Here is a 21,516-nt window from a genome sequence, read left to right as displayed (position 1 = left end):
ACAAAAAAATACATCTGAAATTTGGGTAATAGGTCTGGAAATGGAAAGAGCTGCTTCTTCATCTCTGTTTGCATCAGCTAGATGTCAGCAGTTTTATGTAACTGAGGGCCAACTGCTTACTTAAACACACAGAGTCCCATTCTGAAAATTTTCCAACTATCTGAATCATAGAATCATAGACTGGTAAGGGTTGGAAGGGACCTTAAGATTATCTAGTTTCAGCCCCCCTGAATGGGTTTTGCCTATGTATTGGTGCTGTCCATTTCATGTGGAGGATCATGTTTCATAATTGCCCCACCAAAATGAAATGCAGAACTGTTCTGGAGCTTAAAGAACAAATACATTTGTCACAGGTTAAAAAAAAAAAAAAGACAACTTCTTGGGAAACTGGAGGCAATGCTGCTCGGAAACACTTCAGACCTTCCCAGGCAGTGGGACCAATGATCTCAGATTATCTCTGTGATATACACCTTCTTCTAATCTCATTAATTTTCTATCTTTGCTTAACATCTTTGCTTAACAGTAGTTTATGCACCCAAGAATTGCTGTCCCAGTGCTCAGAATATGCTGAAGCCATTCTGGCTGCCCTGCCAATGCATTCTCATACTCTCTGACTTACATCGCCTGCACACAAACAACCCACCATTTAACAAGTTGTGGATGGCCTAAAGAAGTAATTTTTAAAGAGAGGCAAAATGATGGCTCTGCACAAAAGCTCTCACTTGTTTCAGTAAACAAACAAAGCCCAGGCTTTGCTCAAAGTTATTCACTCTATTAGTGTAAAAGGAAAAGAAAATCATGTAACAAAATAACTACAAAAGGTCCAACTATCAATTTTTTCCCCAACTCAGGTTATAACCCAGATTTGCTATTATGTCACTGCTAACAGCTTTTGTACAAAACACCCAAAGGAAACAAGCTTTCCTAAGACCTGTGCTGACTACCTGTTGGGCATGAGCACATTTTTCGTTTGAGAAATATCTTTGTTTCTACTTCAATAAAATACACCCAGTCAACAGGCAACACTCACATTTTATGTGTTTCTAAACTTAAGAAAATCATGAAATGAATCAAGCTAGTCTTCCTTAAAGAGATCATAAAAGTACTTTGTTATTTTATTTCTCTCTTTCTACTATTCCCTTCATCAAACCGTATACAGTAGAAATTAAAACCAGCTACCAACATAGTCTGTTAAGATTCTCTAGGCATGACCTGACTTTACAGAATGTATGACTTTACAGGGTTTAGAACATAAGGTGTGCAAGTTTGAACACTAAATTAGGCTTTAGGATCTAAATTAGGCTGACTGTTGATTAAAACTTTCACTGAGTTCAAAGGGTACGTGATGAATTATACAGAACCAATCCCACAGGACATGAAAGACATTTACAGCAAAAAACCATCCACCATAAAATAAAAATGAAAATTGCCTCAAACACAATTACAGTAAGAATACTGCCCTTCCCTCCACCCCTCTCTGTTTATAGGAATCAGCATAGCCTTGAAGTTCCACTGACTGGCTTTCGCCAAGGACAGGGGCTGCAGGATGAAATCTTCTGCAACATTTTATCCTAGGACAACCGCTTTCTCTGCAATTCACCGGCGCCTGAGCTACAGCTGCGTAGCTAAGAGGCAAAGCAGAGAACCAGATTCTCCCACTACTTTTTGTTTTTAAATTGGTTTATCTGTAGTGACTTCAGTGGATTTGCTGTTGAACTACATTAGCCTATTAAACAAGAGGACAATTACATCCATTGATTTCAATGGGAATTTTGTCTGGACATATAGAGTGACAGCAAAATGCAAGATTTGTTCTTTATTTCAGAACGGTGTTCTTTTTCTGGCTTGTTTTTTTATCCCAAAGATGCCCTGCCACTGCACTCCTGATTTCTTCAGCTGGTTTTGGTAGAACTTTGAAATAAACCAGTGTAATTAATGTATTTATAATAGCCAAAGGAAAGTGCTTGAAAATTGTGTTCCTCTGAAGCCTTAGACAAATAAGTGCAGATCTGCTAGGGTCCTCTTTCATTGTCTGTAGAGAAATCCATGAAGCAGAATCTGAGAGTCAATGAGTCATTATCAGGCATCAGTGATACATCTACCAGAGACTCTCCTTCAGATTTCTCCTCAAATTACAGAACTGTCTGATTTGAATGCTGGAAAAAGGTTACTTTCTCAGATCTGTCCCACAGATTTTCTGTCACACAGAACTTGAGCAATAGCTCTTTGCACCAGATACTTCAGGGTAACATCAGTTAAAACACATAAAGACAGTTGCAGTGTGAAAAATAAAGGCATAGTTAGTAAGAGAGAAAGAAAAGCAAATGAAATGGGAAGAGGCCAAATAGGATAGAGCAAGCACAAGTCCAAGTGAAAGAAAAAGGATGAACAGAATATGAAGAGTTTGGATGGATGAGGCTCTAATAAGGAGTCTGACTGACACAAAAGATTTAGTTGATGGGGGGGTTTTGCATGCTTATAAGAAAGCCAACATCGTAATCAGACTAAATTAGCATGCACAAAGCTGAAAAAGAGTATTTAGTCACCTAACATGAATCTGAATGTAATAAACAGTGACAATTCATCATTCAGTGCCAAGATTGATTTGAATCTCTACACAAGTGAGAAGACCGTCAAAAATGGGAAAAATAATAATTCTAGAGATCAGACTGAGTGATAAACACATTCTGACAATAACAATGCTTCATATATTTTTAACATCAGAGTCTGGCCATTTCACAATCAAAATAAGATATTCTGAGCCACAGCTCAATCTGGGAAAGCACTTTTGCCTTTTTCTGGTTGAAGCATTGTCCAGCAGGGAAGACGCTTTCTTGTCAGCCAAAGAGACACACACATGCCTGCCCAAATAGAAACTCTAGATGTATTTTTCAAGAAATCCCTATCAATTTCACAACACTACCAATAGCTGTTCAACACCTCTCTTACCTGCACAACAACCACCTGAATGGACACATGATCTGGGAGTCGGATTGGTGCTCGAAAATACTGTGATAATGCAACCAGAAGATGAAGTATTGCTACGAGGCTTTTAGCATGAACAGCTGAAATGGATATTAAAAGCACAAGTTACAAACTGCAAAGTAACTAGGGCACATATTTTTACCTTTTAGCATATAGGGATTATGGGACTCTTTTCCTCCTGCCACCTGGAGCCTTGGGGCACTTTTAATGCACCTCACCTTTACTGGTCTCCTGCTCAACAGGTCATGTGAATGCAGCCCAGTCGGTAATAAGTGTCAGCACCAAAGCGTCACTTTTTGCAACAAGTCTGGATGCCATAGGCTCGTGCAGATGGAAATCTAAAGCTAATCCAAAAGCCAGATTTCATGTACAGCAGTTTAAGTGCTGTCTCTGCATTCTCCTTGCCTTTCCTTTATTCCCTTTATTTCAGTAAGGATTTATGGACTATCAGAAAGATATTTTTGTACTCATAACATGCACTTACTCATTTTTAAGTGTCACAATGTCTGCAGGATGATAAATGAGCCTATTTTGGCAGAAGCCTTAAGCAATAACTTACTAAACTCAATGACTCAAACATTCCTTATGAAGTTGTTACAGTTCTTGTTAGTGAAGCTTTTTCACAGCAGGTTTCATATGCGTAGTTAACACTAACACAACTTACAAGATATCCAAAGCCATATGCAGGAAATCCATAAGTATCCATAAGCGAATCACTTCTAATTCTTGTAATTGCCTTTCTTCTTTTTCTAATTTGTTTTTGCATTTATAGTCTTTCCCCAGAGTAGTATTCCTGAATGATTTTTGATAGCTACAGTATAGTGTACTTAGGTTTCGTGTACTTGAGCTAACCAACAACTACTACTGTACTTCACTGGTAAAGTAGGATCAGATTAACTAAAACATTCTTCTTCGTTATCTTCCAATGCAAGTCTCAACTATGCCACATGGAGATACCCATTCATATAAAAAGTGGTATCACAGTCAAATTTTGCTGGCATGCCAGTGGTAAAGGATGAGGTGCTTTAGCATAACACTAGAAAGTTGTCTGTCTGCAGTGTGTGCTACAGCTGGCCCCAGCTGCTGCTGTCTATCTCTACTTTAGCTCTAAACCACATGTAAAACATTAAATTAAAACTAGAAGTTAAGTTGTCAAGCCACTCCAAAAACCCTGCCTCCGGCTGCATGACAGAGAATGGAAAAAACCTGGGGGGAAGTTGAAGAGAGATGGGGACAGAAAACTCAGTGGGACCAGACAAAGGGTAAAGTCAGAGATGCCTAATGTTCACTCTTCTTCCCTTGAGCTATATCTCTCCCTCTCACTAATTTGTTGGAAACTGAACGGGATACGGTACAGGCCAGCTGTGGTAGACATGTATAGGAGACAGGGAAACTGCTATATACTGGTGAAGGTATTCACCGGTGTGAAATGATTCTGGATACCGAACTCAAAACAGATTAAGAGGCCTAATTTTCTAGAATTGATGGTAACCTGCTTTCTGCAACACATCTGCAGTAAAAATCTCCTGTGTTGGGCCACAGAGGGCATTTCCATTAGATATAACTATGTTCATTTTTAATACAATAAAACAGGAACGATGTGGTCCTAATCTTGATGAGAACTTTGTAATCAAAATCAGTGGTTCAGATTCAGCCTTAAATGATCAGAAATATTATTCAGACCTACGTTGCAAATGTTACACAAATGAGTTCTAGGACCTAACTCTCCGTCTGCCTATCTACTACATTTATGCAGGTACCTGCCTGTTTCAACAATTTAGTAACAGAAAACTTCAGCTGGTATGCATATGGACTTAAGAGCAGAAATACCATACTTTGACAGACTCTGAAAAGACAGTTTATTTAAACTGAAGGTCGAGCACCAGTAAAGAGGGTAGAGTGTACCACAGCTGGACGTGCCCTGCAGAGCAGTTCCTACCATAAATACCAGGTTTCAGCCTTCCCTTATCATTGGACATTTCGTAATTCCAGATAGCAGCTATAAACACTCAGCCGTCAACAAACAATAACAGCATAGAAAACACACAACTTACAGTCAACATTCCATTTAATGCTTCTTGGAGGAAGTTTAAGGGTTTCATTGATCTTTTCAAGCACTGTCTGTAGCTTCTGTTTCTGAGCAATTTCAGACTGAGTAACTTCAGCAACATTCAGCTTCTCACTTTCAAGTTTCTCTGAAGTGATAATAGAAAAAAAAAAAACCAGAAGAAAAACTCTAAAGAACACAAAGACATTCCATGCACCCAGATGTACATTCAAGAGATACTGGACTTCCTAGTTTAAAAATTATCTGGTTTTTCTTCCATAGCCACTTTCCCCCCCACACCACCTCTAAGCTCCCAAAGATACAGTTCACATTTTCCCTTTATTTACCCATTGCCAAGGGGAAGGCCGAATATTAATTAAAACCACGCTACTGACTAACAAGCATTTGCTGCAATTCCCTTTAGGGAACACCAGACTCTGAAGTAAGGCCCATTACTTCTATTGCTACTGGATAAAGGGCATTCTGTACACAAGTGGCTTGTACAGCAGACCATCAAACCTATGAAAGAGATATCAACTTCAAGAAGATTTGCTTCATTGGTCTCACTCTTCTGGCTTCTCCCTCAGACTCAGGAGATTTAAAAATTGTACTTGGCCTGTTTGTGATAAAAGTGAAGTGACACCGTATTCAGAGAGAGGTGGAGAACGCATACAAGAAATGTGAACAAGTATTTCTGGAGGTATGAAAACAACTAAAACCTTTGGCAGTTTCTTTCTATAAAACCACAGCCCTTTTATGCACTCAAAATTTGCAGAAGATTTAAAACACTTTATGAATCAGTTTGTTAATAATTAGCACAAATTGCTAGGTATATACATACACAGCTTAGTGTTTACCGTTAAATAACAAGCAAAGATAATTTAGTAGTAAATGCTCCCTAATAACAACAACAGAAACAAAATACTTGGTCACCTATCAATTTACTTCTATTAAAGGATATCTTATTAACAGATATCTTATTTGGTAAGAGCCAATCTTGTTCTCATCAAAGCCAAGTACGTTCCCAAAGAGCCTGAGCTACCAGCCTGTGAATCCTGCCTGAAATGCTATCTCCATGGGTTTCTTGTGCCTCCACAAAAAATCAGTCTGTGCATAGTCTTACAAGACCAAAGTCTTTAGTTAGCATAGCCCCGATTCATAAGGAATTAACGGTAATGGAAAAGATTCTACTGAAATCAGTAACTGCTGGATCAGTATACGCATATATATCAGTATACGCATCAGGCTGTGTCTGATATGTGTTTTTTGGGGTTTGAGTGAAGTCACTGGAGGTCTGCCCATGAGAATTAAATTGCTCAGTCTGGGCATATCCAGTCCATCACAATATATTCAATAGCTTAACCATTCATAGAAGGGAATAGTCTGTGTAGTCTTTAGTAGAAGTGCTCACATGATGTTTCAAGATTCATTTGAGATACTGAGAAGAAATTTACTGGAGACTTTATGAGCTGTAATAACTAAGAAAATGGCTTCCAAGCCAACGGTTAAAAAAGCACATGCCAGCTCTGCATTAGCAGTTTCTTTTCTCTATCTGTTTCTCAGCTGAAGCTCAGTTTGCAGTCCACTGGGTACCATTACCTCAGTAATGTTAAAAGCCAGACATCAAATCAGAAAGAAATTCCAACTTTCCAAAGGAACTTTGCAATGTGAATAAACTACAGTATGGAACCAGGAGAGATTAAAAACATCCACCGTTGTACTGGAAATACCCTTGCCTTGAAACTTACTTTCCACTTGTAACATGGTTAAGTTTGTACAGCACATATGCAGATAATAAATTTAATTGGAGCGAATACTGTTGCCAAGACAAGAACCCTCCCTCTCTAGCACCCCAGGTAGGCTTTATGCTGTTCTCATCAACTACAAAGCACCACACATTGCACTGTAGCTATAAGGACTGTGTATACAGCCTATTGCTCAAGGGTCTCATAATACAATGCTATTTTTATATCACTTAGTGGCACAAATGTAAGATGAAACCAAGGCTCCTATGTAGGAACAAGTGATCCACTTACTGACAAAGTGCCCCAACAGCGCGCACATAGATTTTTTTCTTACCAAATAATTTCTGCAATACTTGTCCATCATACAGGTCTTCAGCCAAGTCTTTCACAATAATCCTCTCTCCTACCAACACATCATTAATCCAGTCAATTAATACCTATATGGGAAACACAAATTTGGCAGTATTACACACTATTCATTTGCAATTTAAAACATATGTCATTTTGTCCAATGATGAAAATATTTAGCAGAAAGAATACTAAAGCTGCAATGGCTCAAAATACAATCAGTCTGAAACACCATCAGAAGAAAATAGGAAGGATGTAGGAAGGACTCTTCCAAGGTGGCTGTGTCAATGCACCACAATATCTAGACAAACAGCAGCTCGATGCAGTGCCTTCTGGAGTGAAATCTGTCCTTCGCTTTCAGTAGTATTTTAACATTTTATTGTGAATCAAAAGGTATTGAAGTTGGTTGTAATGAAGCTTCCTGCTAAAGTTCTAACCCGAGAATCACAAAGACTACAAAGGAAGTCAGGGTGAACGTAGGATTGGGGGTGGGATGGGACTAAGAATCAGGACTCAGGATTTTAATTCAAATTCTTAAGTCTCCATGTGCCATATCTAAAGAAAGATACTTCAACAAATGACCTTCCTATTTCACTGGGATGTACGCATGACATGGTTTAATTTAATTAATATCTAAACAATACTTTGAAGTGTTCAAATGAAAGAGCCAGGGATAGCATTGAAAATAGCTTCACTTTCTTGAAAGTGTTTACATGCTTTTAGTTACCTTCATTAGTTCTTGTAATTTTGGGTCATTTCTTGAATTTGGATCAACCATTGTTCGGACTTCATTTTCCTCTGGAAGGTTTTAAAGAGAGATATTAGAATCTATTACAGGCATGAAACTTTATTTTACATCAAGCTTTTATGTTGAGATGTAAAATTGTTGTGAATTACCTAGCATAGTGTCCTCAGGGTCTAGTTCAAATGGAATTGGACTGAGAGGTAAGTTAATGGCATTTATTCCTTCTTCCTGTAATTCAGATACTAGGAAATAAAAAAGAAGAGCTTGGTCAAATTTCAATTCGATTTTACTTACTATTTCACTCTTGCTAAAAGTAGCATTAATTGTCTTAATTTCTTTATAAGAACATGACTCTATTAGATAAGCCATTAGGTATAATTAAAGTAACAAAATATAGCTAACAAAAATGGGAGGCCCAGCCAACAAACCTTTACTTGGATGAGTATATTTTTCATGGATAATGGTACTCGAATCAATGCAATTTCCTCAAATCTCTTCCAGGATAAGGCCCATTGTCCTCAAATTTTGAAAGGCTCACTTGCATTTTAATAGTCTTGACATTTTAACACTAATGAATCATTTTAATAATAATAATCATCTGAGTGAAACGATTATTGCTATGTCACTCATACTCTGGAGATGCTTCAAGTTTAGCTACTTGAGAGGAGCTGGGTCTGGCTATATATCCACACAGGAGCTGCAAGACTGATAGAACTATTTAGGACTGAAGCACATGGCTGTCTCCATTGTTCAGGTCAGAGACCAGCTGGAGCAGACTGTGGGATGCTTCTGGCCTGTGTTCTTGGCCTTTCTCTAGCAGATACTACAGCAGCAAGACACAGGTGTAAGATGATGAACCCTCAAAAGTACTGCCTTACTGTGAAGTCCAGACATAGGTTGAGAGAGAACTTTGATACAGGAATGGCGAAGTAATCCAAGATCCCACAGTTTGGAGATGCTCACAGTTGTCAGGAAACATGGATTCGTATGTCTTACTCAGCCAAAGTCCCTAATGCTGCAAAAATCAATATTCTGGTAACACATGCTCTGAGAACAGAGGAAAAGAGAGATTCAGAGAAGCATTGAAACAGTCCTGCCACTAGTTCTGTACTGTACAGGTTCTATACCTTTTACAGTTCAGAGCAACTTCAGTCATCCCTCTGCTGACCTAATAAGTTTCAAAGACAAACCCCTTGCTTCGATGCCCAAACATCTCTCAGTAACAGAAGAGAATAAATACAAACAAGCCAATACACTAATCCTACCACTATGGAAGAACATAGAGCAGGAAGAACTATGCAGGGAGGGTTGCCACTTTGGTGATCAGAGAAGCCTGTACCTTGTTTTGTAACCAAGAAATCAGTACAAACCTGATTTACCAAACCACGGAGGAGTCTTGCATGACAAGTAAGTAATGTTGTTCTGACCACTCATTTTCCAGTGTACAGACCTTTAATAGAACTGGTTATTAACACAACTGTTCCAGTTTAAACTTAAATAACTTAATTCAACTATTCTACATGTGTCCTAAAGATTCAGGTAGCTGTATACACCTTCTGACATGAACTAAAATATATGATTTATGTGCAGATTCAACATCTAACATTTCAGATTTACTGCTGAAGCTTTGCTCAGTTTATTCTGAAAATTAGAGAAGCAATTCAGGTTTGGAGAAAACAGCAAAGTAGAAAGTGACAGTAGAGATCTTGTGTTCTGTTCCTGGCCCCATGACTGCCCCCTAAGTTAGCTTTTAGAAAATGGTTTTACCTCTCTGCCTTAACTCCCTGTGTGCAGTAAGTACAGCTAAGTTTCACATGAACACTACAATAATTAGTCAGTCAGTGTGATAACAGTACTTAAAACTTTCCAAGTATTTTCTATGCTTTGTGAAATGTTTTGTGCTCTGCCAGATGAAATGCCTGTACACGTTTCAAGAGCAGCCTCTATGAAAGGCCTCTATGTACGATTCATAGCAATAATGGCTGCTAGAATGCTTACTTTAATTGTACAAAAGTAACTTTGAGAAATCCACTACCTTTAATACGGAAATACTAACTTCATTCCATACACTCACCCTGCTTTTGTATAGGTAAAATACAAATACTGAGCAGCTCTAAAGAGTCATAAAATAACGCTGACAATAATAGTTCCCTTGATTGTTGTATATCCTCTAAAACTGATGGCTAAGAGCAACGGACCAAATTAATCCCTTATGTAAATCCATTGAGTTCTGAGGAGTTACAGCAAGGATGAATTTGGCCTAACATGTACAATCTCAGGAACTGTTTACACTTACTGGCATTTTTTTGAACTGCTAGCACTCCTTAGAGAAAATCACTGTTGGTTTTATTAACCGTGGTTATGGGCATAAAAACATCAGTGGATAGAAACCTTTCATGTGGAGGTCTTTCTGTTCTGAAATGTTTAGTTCACAGAGGACTTCCGCACAAAGGTTCCTGGGCAGAAAATGTTTTTTGGGTTTTTTTTCCACATCAATCCCAAGAGGGAGCATAGTAAGTAAAATCTGCTCAAGCCAATTGGCTTCACTGAGCAGTCCTATCCCAAAGGGCTGGATGCTCTGCTTGGGCAAGACACACTGGGGGAAGCAGTCAGCAAATTCTCCTAGTAAAGGACAGTGGGGAAAACTTCTGGCTCCCCTCCCCAAGGTGTGACCTACTTGCTGACACTTCTCCAGGGAGCCTGAGTGGACCTTTCAAGGCCGAATATTCTGTAAGGCATTCTTTACTAGGCCCACTAAACCTCCCCAGATTTGTCCTTCAGTGTGCACAACTATGACTTTTAATAATATGATCTCCAGCATACTATCAGAGTTTCTGAAAATAAGAGAAAATAAACTAAAACCTGCCATATCTTGCACGGAAAGGGAACATAAAATACAAATAGAATAATAATAAATATACATGAGAAACTAATATATCAATCTCTTCTAGAGTGCACTGCATTATGTTTATTGTACAGCAGGGGCTAACTGCTGCTTTGCTGTACTTCAGTATGCACAAGTGTGGTCTTATTCCCCCAAGCAGCTCACCCAACTCACATCCATCTGTCACCCCTGCCCGAGCCATATGCAGAACCTACCCAACACATCTCCAGATGACCCAAAGATCCCAGATGGATCCAGTCTGCCAGAGAGGGCAGCTCCTCCTCAGCCACTGCATTCTGCAGTGCACAACCCATGCCCAAGGTTGGTATTAGTCCTGTAATAAAGACTCCTTCTGCCCTCCTGTCGCCTACAAGCAGAAAACATGATGGAGAAACCCTGAGCCTGGTAGCATCTTTTTCATTTCTTTCCTGATAATGAAGAGAAAAGATTTAACTACAGATTAGTAATACTACTAAAAGGAGCAGGTAAGAACATATGCATTATAACAAGTTGTATGTAAATGGAGAGAAAATGTATTATGTAGTATAGCCTCACTTTCTAAGAATTTCCATCAAAAAACGTTCCATGACAAACCACTATTATACACTTAGGTGTTTATAGAGGAACCACAAAAATGTGATTGAGGTTAAGAGTTTGCATACCACGGTTTCACCAGAGGAATTAATTTTTCAGCTGCTTTTCATTAATTTGTTTTAATTAATTTTCATGAAAATCACTTCAGCAATTTAGCATTTTAATAAAAACAAAGCACATGTTTGTGACAATTTTTGCAGCAGCCAAAATTAAAATACAATCATACAATGTCTTGAAATACTTTGAGGGAGGACTTGGAGCATCAGTAAGACCTCCATTCTGAGTCTTAAAGTATAAAGATTCAGGAAGGGAGAAGGGGACACAGCTGCAGCAGTTCATTTATACAGCAGTTGCCACAAGGCAGACCAGTCCACTGGGGCCTGTGGCAGCTCCTCTGAAGGACAGTATCCACAGAGTTGTCTGCTTGATATTAAGCATGCTTGGCCACTGCACGACCCCAGCAATTAAGAGTTAAGAGCACCTTTCTGTTCCCACCCTCTGCTGCGGCCCAGATACAGCCCCGTGAGTCAGCTACCATGGGGCTTGTTGTCATTGTGCTTATATTGGCAAGATTAGGGTCTTCATCCTTTTGGACACAAGAGGAAAACCCAGTCCTTTGTGGGTTTTTTTTATAGTCACCATGCTGAGTAGAAGTGGGGGGGTTGAACATACGTTTAAAGCAAGACCGTAAAAGCAACAGAGCTACACATGGACCAGACAAATCCTTATGGATCGGCAATGTGAAAGTCCCAGTTTTAACTCTGGATAAGGAATGGTCACTTCTGCTTAGACTTCTGATTCAGCTCCACATGCCAAACTTGTTACGATGTAATCAAGTTCAACTCCACTGCTATCAGCTGTCAACAGACTTCCTCCTATCATGCCGGCACCAAATTTGGCCCCAGAGCTGGGGAGCCCACAAGCTTGTATCAACAGCAACTACAGCAGCTATTTTAAGCTGGATAGAGTTCTTACTGCTTTAGATGCTATAGGATTACAAGGTCATAAACCTACGCTATCAAATCCACACGGGTGCTCTGAGCCAGCCTTTGCCCTTTGATGCGTGCATCCAACTGCCATTGAAACCATTGGACGCCAAGCACATCTGAAAGTGGAGTACTGCCCATACGGTTTAAATTGGCTTAATTCCTCTAGTACATGCAGCCGGTTGCTCCACATTGTATTTAGCAGACAGTTTCATTTGGGTTTTTTACTTGTTTATTTTCTGTGCTGAAGGCTTTTTGCTGCCCTGCTTAGTATTCAGGGCTTAATGTTATTCTGATTTGAATAAAACACATCTAATTATTTAACTGAGCTCAGAAATGCTGTATCACCCAAAGCATTCTCTGTGGTTTAGACGTATTTTAGCATATCTATCCAAAGAATCACAAAATAAATACAGCAAGATGTAGTGTTAAATGGTCTCTTTTGAGTGCTACAGCCATGTCTTTCCATATAATTGATTCCTTACTTACAAAACTAGAATTACTCAAGCGCTACAACACTAACAGATCGATTCTGAAAGTCTGCGATGATTAACTAGAACCAAACCCTAATACTGGAGGACCATAGTGACACAATGCTTCTAACCTCAATCTTTCAAAACCAAAAGATTAAAATACATGCATCTACACCTACATAAATATATACATACATGCTTCTGCAGTTCTTTAACTGTCTTTTATTCTTCACATAAGGGTTTTCCATTCAAGGTCATCTCTGCCATTTTTAAGGCTGCAGATACTTTGTTTTGGCCTCAAGGGAGGTTGGGGGAGAGAGGGAAGTGTGTGGTTTTGTGGTGGTTTGGTTTGATTTGGGTTTTTTTGGTGGAAGCTGAGATTTGTTGACATTCACAAGACTCCAGGAGTTTAAGCTTCCTAAAAAAAGTCAAACGACAAACTACCTGATGCTGTAAACTTCTATGGTAGACAGTAGCTTTATGTGCCATACTTTAAGCTATTCTTCCCTGCAACAAGCACAGCTTGGGAGGCTAGCTGCAGACATCATATTGCCAGAGTAACACTGGATATTGGTATATACACCCACATTCAAACATGCATGCTTATGCTACATACATTGATATTTGTAGCCAGGAATTTTCTAAACAGCCAGTTTAGAAAAATGCTGGTTTTCAATAAGAAATGTATTTACTGCTCTTGTAGCAGACAGAGATGTTCACTTAATTCGAGTTGAGCCAAATGCAGATGAATTGGTTTTGGTTTCATATTCTCTTCACTGGGTGCAAATTTCTCATAAATGCTTACGACCTTGCTGGCTTGCCTCTGTAACTACTTGTGCACCAGAGCAGCTTTACTGCTCCCACTGACTTGATATCTGTGGTGCAGACTTGAGCGTCAATGACTGTATCCTCACAGATTTCAGTGGATTTATGCTGGTTTATACCAGCTCACTTTCATTCTATTCCCCCTCACATACTCTAGTTTTACACCCCAACATAATTCCAGTGGAGTAATTCTGAATTTGTACTAGCGAATATGAAAAGATTCAAATCACCTGAGATAGCCAGAGAATGAGAGAAAAAAACCAATCAGCAAAAGCATTTTCAAAAAGTCCTAGTTTAAGTTTTTACAGAATGATACTATTCAGTCAAGCAAACTTATGCAATTGCTTTCTGGGCCATCCATCCAATTGTTATTTTCTAATGCTTGTGTGTGTGCATCTTATAAGTCCACAAAGGGAAAAGAAAATATTAATCTAAAATGGTCTAATTTTCTTGAATACATAATTTATCCAATATGGATTCTGGCAGCTCAGCTTCAACTCCAAAACAAAAGAAATCCACACAAAAGACAATAAATCTGCATTACACATGGTACTAAAATGATCCAATGGATTTATAGATGTTTACAAGTTTGCAGAGTGTGACACAGTGTCCACCAGAAATTTGATATTCACAGCACAAAACATCATAAACATATGTCTGCAACTACAAAGGGGCCTTTTTATGTGGGGATGATTGTTAAAATTGTCTTCAGAACATAAACCTTAAGTTGTAAATGCTACTCCCCATTTATTCTCCAAGACATAACAAATGAGGAAAGAAAAGCAGAGATATGTTTGTAATTGAAAATGTTTCTCAGGAAATGATCTGTACAGGAACATCATTCTCATTCCATTAACTGCTGACTCCAAGCCAACCATTGTAAAAGTAAATAAATATGCAAACTGGCTGACAACAATGTGCCTGCCTTTAATGTTACTGCATTAGTACCCATTCTCCAAAAAAGAATCTATTTTCTTTTCTCATTTCTCCATTAAACCAAACATGCCATACACGCAAAAGGAACGGGTGAAATGCCACTCACAAAAAGAATGGCAGAAATGCCATAATTTAATTTTCATGTATGCAATACAAATTAAATGCTTATTGCCTTGCACTTTTTCTAAAGACTAAAACTGCTCCAAAGTACTGCAGTGACTAGCTTGCTGTTCCTTTCTTTTTTACAATTAGCAGGGAAAAAAAATACTCCATAGACTGACAGATGCCTGGTCCGAGTAGGTAAAAAACAACAAAACAGGGAGCAAACTCAATCCTTTTAAAGAGTGCATGTGATTTTCTTTGCCGTGTCACAAGTAGCTTCAGTAAGCTATACATGCTTTCACATTTAATTTGGGATGAAGGTTCTTTCTCAGAATTTTCCTGTAGTTTCTAAGAGGTAGCAAGCGGTGCAGTGTCAAGCTAACACAGATGCCAGTCATTCCATTCATTCCTTCAACACATTCTCTCAACACATCTTTCAAAATACATAAGCAGTATCTGCAGATGTTTTGAAAAGCCTGTCACCCTACAGGAGTGTTTAAAATATCACTAAAACTCCCCAAAACACAAAACCAGTGTTGGGAACAAATACAGACAGGCACTCAAATGAAACTGGTTTTTTTTTCCCCCACTGAAGAACAAATCATGCATATAAGAAATGCTGTGACCATTTCAAGTCCTTATCAAAATGTGCTGCACTGAATCTGATTCCAGCCTAAAAACTCCTCAAACAGCCTCAGACACGTTGGTAGGGTCTCTGTGCAACAGACACCTAGAGATTGTTAAATGGCCTGCACATGGTATCCTTAAATGCAAAATATCTTACTGAAACAAATCCTTTGACAGCTAAGATTTCCAATTCACTGAGATATTTAGAGAGATCTATTGAGGTATCTCAGAACTACGTGGAGTGCTCTGGGGCTATATGGAGACAGAAGAGAGAATGTTTGTATCCTCCTCACCAATATTTCACAAATTATAACAAACCTGCAGGTAGCAAAATCCAGAAGAGAGTCAGACAGACTTCCTGGTGTAGTCCTAACCTAAAGCAAGTAGAAGCAAGTTCATTCTATATGCTCATCAGCTTGCTGCAATAGTTTTTTCCAAATATTGTGGAGTGGAGAAGCTGATTTTATGACTGACTCGCCTCGTTCTCTGAATCACCACCAGCCAGCTAATAGTAGCTATTCCAACATCAACAAGGGGCGCTCATGCAGAAAAGACAAAACCAAAGATCTGTTCCAAGAAGTCTTTCCCAGCTCAACAAGTTCTAGCTATTCCTAAGAGAAAATCCAAAAATAGTTCTTAGGAATGTGAGGGCATACTAGTAGCAAGCTGAGGATTTCCTGAATTTCTTGCTTTTTTCTTCTTGTGTATATAAACCCTGGTTTTGAAGGAGAAAAAATTAAGTGTCAGACCCACTGCATCTCAATACCCTACATGACTACTATTTCTTGGAAGAATTAGAAAAATTACTACATTTACTGGAAAGTTACAGTTCTTTTTCAGGGACTGCAAATTGGTTTATGTATCACACATGGCCACTATTTTCAAACTGTACTTCTTGGAGCTACTTGTGTTTTAATGTAAGCATCTGGTCATCTTCAATGAATGACTTTGTAACAAAGGATCAAAATATTTGTAGTAAATGACCAAGTGTTTCTACATCCCCGAAGGAAAAATAGAAACCACTTCAACATCTTCTGAGAGCTGCTCATGCTTGAAGATCTTTCTTTGGTACTAAAGTCAACCAAGATAAAATTTGAGGGTGATACCAGGGTGCTGGACAAGCAGCAAACAAAAAGAAGAGTGATCTGCAGAAATTAAGATAATAATGGATACAAATATGCAGATGCATTATCTACTTGCATAACTAGTAGTTTGCAGTTGATGCTTTGCTACCTTCTGCACCAATGCCGAGCATCTAACCATGGTTCTCAGATTCAGTACAACAAATGAGAATTGGCTTGCTGTATCTAATTCTTTTTTCCCCTCCATTTTAAAGATTTCCGATTTCTTGCTACTTTATAGTGTTTGTGCCTAACAGATGGTTTCTAAAAGTCTCTGCAGCGTGACCTACGGAATTTAAGTTTCTTGTCACGGAGAGAATCAGGATCTAATTTGGGAATTGGGATCTATACAGGCCTTCAACGTGGTAAAACTAGGCTGTGGCTTTTGCTGGACCAGCAGAAACTCACCTATATTCTTAAAGCGAACGGGCTGGATTTGGTGAGGGCAGCAAAATGAAACATTAAAATGGCAGAAATACATCATTTATCACACTGAAGAGTACACTACCCTTTGGAGGGTTCTCTTGACTAGTGTACAGGTTAATGAGCATTTGACAGCAGAAAAACTTCAGGCTTGGACTGTTAGAGAAAAGACTACAGAAAAGGTAAACTTGTTTCACCATCCTTATTTCACGAGTGTGCATCACTCACCAAGATGCACATCTGATGGATGGAAGCCCTCCTGTTCTTACCAGCCATACAGCATGAAGGGTCATTTCAGGGACTGAGAGGAATATATTAGGGCTGTGGCAATCCCTGAGTAGAGGGAGGACTTTGGTCAGCTGTCATAAATCACAGTGTGATCAATAGCATGGCTGTGGTATTCTCCTAAAACACATTTGCACAGAAGTGTAAGATGATGATGCAAGATAGGACTTTGGTAGCACAAACTGGAAACTATGCTCGGCTTAGGAAAGCAGAGTTAGTTCTCATTTTACACAGGAAATAAATCAACACTTTCCAGTCTACGTTCTCAAATCCCTTAATCGGAATTAATTCATTTAACTTCCCACCAACAGAAGAAAATAGCATTATCCCCATTCTGCAGCATAGAAAGTGACGTACTTCAAAATTAAAGGATACATTTACATGTTTCTTTTCTAAAGACACAAATTGCACTTGCAAAACAGAAGCTAGGCACTTAAAAATACAGTCTATAATGTTACACTTAGCCTGACATAGAATGGACAGGAATTCCCGTACCTTTTGTTTCCCAAACCCATTATCATAGCTAAGAGAACACCCTTCTTTTCATATAACCAGTAGTAATGATTTTTCACCCAGCCTTGTGCCTTGCTCTTCACAGGCACTGCCTGGTACCCTCCTGCGCATTCCTGACTTTGCTCATTTCCTTAAAAACTCAGACAGCTGCTCCAACTTACAAATGCCCTGTCTCAAAAAAATTACCTTACTGAACTGTTCATCTGATTACGGTGTTCACATGTTTCTTATCAGGAAACAAGTTGCAAGCAATGTAAGCACCATCAGTGTAACGGTAAATCCACAGCTCTGAACTGCACATGCACTGCAACTCTTTTCCAAGAGATCTCCGACAAGCTGTAAGCTTGGAGCAGCACTTGCTACCACCTGTCAAATGCTGTAAGACATAGGAAACACCACTGTGTAAACTCCTACCTGTTAAATCCATTTCATGGGTTGCTGTCATTACCATTATATCAATTCCAGCATGCAAAACATTCATACCAATAGCAGCTGCGGCTGTATTTGCTGCTTTGCAGGTGAACACACCAAAAATTGCAATTGAATCATTCAAGTAAATAACCTTAAATGGGTTTTACTTCATAGTACTAACACATTCAAAGTTTCCCAGAAATAATCTGCAGCCTTCAGCTGTTGATGTCATAAATGAGTTTATGTTAATATTCCTATTAGGAGGTGTTTAGTACTACAAAATTTTCATTTTAATAAGCATGAATATTAAAACGTACCTACTGCATCATACATAGCCCATTAGAAAATTGCTATCTCAAGCATGCTTTTGACTACAGATGACAATTTACCCTGAGTGGAAATTCAAATCATAAAAATCACTATTTTCACACTAGATCCAGTACTACTAAAGGACTGAATTTGTACCAAACTGAAGTTAATAGAAAGCACAAACTCTCACGAAATACCACTAGGATGAGAAAAGCTAATTCTATCTCATATTGCAGAAATACTTCCAAGGAGTAGCTCTCAAAATTAACAAACTATTGTATATTCTTCCTCTTTTACCCAGGAAAAACAAGTCTGACAAAGGGAAGAAGAAAACAACCTCCCATTCTTATCTTCAAATTATCACAGAACAAAAATAACTACCATTCTAAGAATACAAGGTCAGAAAACAATACTCCTGAAGTATCACAGAAACAACGATGAAAAATAACTGAGTCAGTCTAGTCTCCTACCTTTAGGGCAAAATGCTCCACAGCCCATCATAGGGTCGCTGGGCCACCCTCATAGTGCATCCCAGGGAGAACTGCAGTCTGTAAGGTGTCTGAAGCCCCCTGTTGCTCTGCAGGCCGCTTTGCTGCTGCTCTTCAGAGAAGCTGTATTAGCTTTAGAGTCTGTTTTCCAACAGAATGGTCCAAGCACATCACAACTCTCGGCTCAGAGCATCGCTTCAGAACAAGTGACTGACTGCCTATATAATTTAATATGATGCCACATGAGACTCATAGACCATCTGCAAAAGAAACTAAATCTGCTTTTTGCAGCTTGGTAAGTTGCATTTTGAATGCTGGAATGTAGTTTTGACTGTGTGCTTTTGTTATCAGTCATATAAAACACTCAAACAGCAACTGTAAAGCACATGTTTTTACCAATCACAGTCTGTTCCTGTTGCAGGTAACTTGTACCTTTTCTCCATACAACTGAATAAAGTCACAATTCCCCTCACAGCATAGGAAAGGTGTAAAGCACAGACATGGCAATATTGGAAGCGAAATTTCCTTCTTTTTTGGTTGGGTTTTTTTTCCCCTGGTGTGAAACAAAAGGCTGGTCAACGAGAGCTACAGAATCCTTGAATCCTGTTGCCAGAATTGAGATGCACATGTGATGTTACCAAATTCAAGTCTTGACTACAGTACTCCTTTCTCTAGAAATACTTCCCTACTGCAGTAATTAAGCAAAACTCACACGGAATGAGGATTAAGCCTAAAACAGGCAAAAGCATGTAAAAACCTAAAAAGCAGAGGAAAGTAGAGGTATGAGCCATCAAAAGAATAATAAACTACTGGTAAGAAATTAACTAGTTTTATGGGCTCTGGGTCCTTCCAAAGAGGGACAGTAATGAAAAGATAATCTAAAGCAATTACTTACTCAGGCTAAAAATCAAATAGCTATGAAGTTTTCTACAGACTACAACTTTTCAGAAGCTATAAAATGTTTAAGTGTCTGTTTCAACTTGGAGCAGGATGAGGGAAGTGACACATCCCTGGCTCATTTCTAAGTCATGGAAAGTGTCTAGTTTCCAACTGAACTTCATTTAAAATACAAGTGCCAAAAGGCAAGCACAGAGAACTGAGAGGTATTTATTGTTTAGGGTTATTCAGCCGTGCTACACAACATTCCTCCCTCAGGTTTCAGATCAGATGGGATTCCTTGCGGAAAAAGACACAGAGTTCCCATAACTGTCCTGAAACCGCATTCTTCGCCAGTTCTAAGGGATCTCTGATACACGTTGGTCTGCAGCTACTGAGTTACTTCTAAGAGCAGCGGTCCTCTACCAACAGTCCCATTTCATACTGTACTCACAAGTAGTAATGGGGCTCTCCATTCCGACTTCTGGAGCCCCATTGCTTTTTGGAACTGAGAAACTGGATCGCGGAACTGCTCAATAACAGTATTCAGTTACAGGACAACACTGAGCTGGCCATTCTGTACCAAGCTTGCCTTTTCTTAATTTCTGAGTAGAACCACAAGTGTCCCAGATATTTATTAAGGCAATCCTGTTTGGGAGGTAAGTACAGCTAAAGGAAAACCACGCTCCACTCGAAACATCAAGGAGGATGCGCTGAAGATAGTTAAGAAAATTCAGAGTCTGACGCCAGAGGAACCTACATCGTCAAATCAACCTATTTTGTAAGTGACTATAAAGTGGCACTTTTCTGCATGCAGAAAACCACTATTTTATAAAAAGTAGTGAATGAAAAGAAAGTTGGTGGGTTTTTTATGGTGAGTTTTTGTACCTACAGCCAAAGGATCATGTCCAGGTACATTTCTAATAGGTGTAGTTACAGTAGAGTAAGAAAGCTACAAATTAGCTAAAGCAGAGCTGCTTTCTCAGAGGGCGTAACATGGCAAGAAGTTGACAACAGCAGGTCTGAAGGGTATAGCTTGGGGACCAAGTAGAGGAATTTCTAATCGTACTCTCTGTAATCCATTTCCACTTGCCACAAACACAAATTCAAGTGGGACTTAATTTCTAATTCCTGTAATCTAACAACAACAACAACAAAACCATCATTCAAAAAGCCTGTGCACTTCCTCCTTCTCTTGGCAGAGATCACTGCAGGAAAAAACCAGCAAAACAGCACATTGGTAAGATGCTTTGGACCCAGACTTTCCCAACTGTTCCTAAGGGCTCACTTTCAACCCCACAATTTTTAGCTTTGTGAAAACAGAAGTATAGCCAGGGAGGACTAAAGTCTTTTTCAAGCCATTTTGGCCATCAATACAGGAAACAATTCAAAGGCAACATGACACTGATAGCTTAATTTGTGAAAATGGATAAATACCGTATCTGCCACATAGCACATTAACCCATGTAACAAATAAATACAGAAATAGCACTGCAATACTTGGTTAAAAGGTTTTAGTTCACAGAGGAGGAAATTTAATTAAAGCATGTAATGTCAATTACTGTCATTTGTAATTTTATTTTGCTTCCCTAGAAAAAATACAGATGCAGGATTCTAAAGTTACCTGCATGTTTGATGCAAATGGGATAAAATTATCTAGGTTCTGAGAAAATCCAGAGAGTAGTAGGAAAAAAAATGCATTTTTACCTAACCTCATTCATGGGTCTTCTTCAAAGTGTTGATTACATGAGGACTGACATGCCTCCAATTTAAACATATAAGCCAACAATCCA

At 38.9% G+C, this 21,516-nt stretch overlaps 1 protein-coding gene across 4 annotated transcripts in view; it reads right to left on the bottom strand.

The window, feature by feature from the left end:
• PARVA (parvin alpha) overlaps positions 1 to 21,516 on the bottom strand; it is a 68,982-nt gene that overhangs the window by 17,038 nt on the left and 30,428 nt on the right. For 2 of the 4 annotated variants that reach the window (XM_030484049.1, XM_030484051.1), the window contains 5 exons: positions 8,023 to 8,112; positions 7,853 to 7,923; positions 7,112 to 7,214; positions 5,040 to 5,180; positions 2,950 to 3,065 (listed from right to left, as the gene is read on the bottom strand). In XM_030484049.1, the coding sequence (XP_030339909.1) occupies positions 2,950 to 3,065; positions 5,040 to 5,180; positions 7,112 to 7,214; positions 7,853 to 7,923; positions 8,023 to 8,112 (521 nt within the window). Of the gene's footprint in view, positions 1 to 2,949; positions 3,066 to 5,039; positions 5,181 to 7,111; positions 7,215 to 7,852; positions 7,924 to 8,022; positions 8,113 to 8,748; positions 9,126 to 16,320; positions 16,376 to 21,516 lie in introns of those variants that run through there. The other 2 variants (XM_030484052.1, XM_030484050.1) reach the window with 2 other exon arrangements.

The sequence above is a fragment of the Strigops habroptila genome, chromosome 4 (assembly GCF_004027225.2).
Source record: "Strigops habroptila isolate Jane chromosome 4, bStrHab1.2.pri, whole genome shotgun sequence".
In the NCBI taxonomy this organism is placed as follows: Eukaryota; Metazoa; Chordata; class Aves; order Psittaciformes; family Psittacidae; genus Strigops; species Strigops habroptila.
Note: the sequence above shows the minus strand (reverse complement) of the source record. Positions and strands in the feature narration are given on the sequence as shown.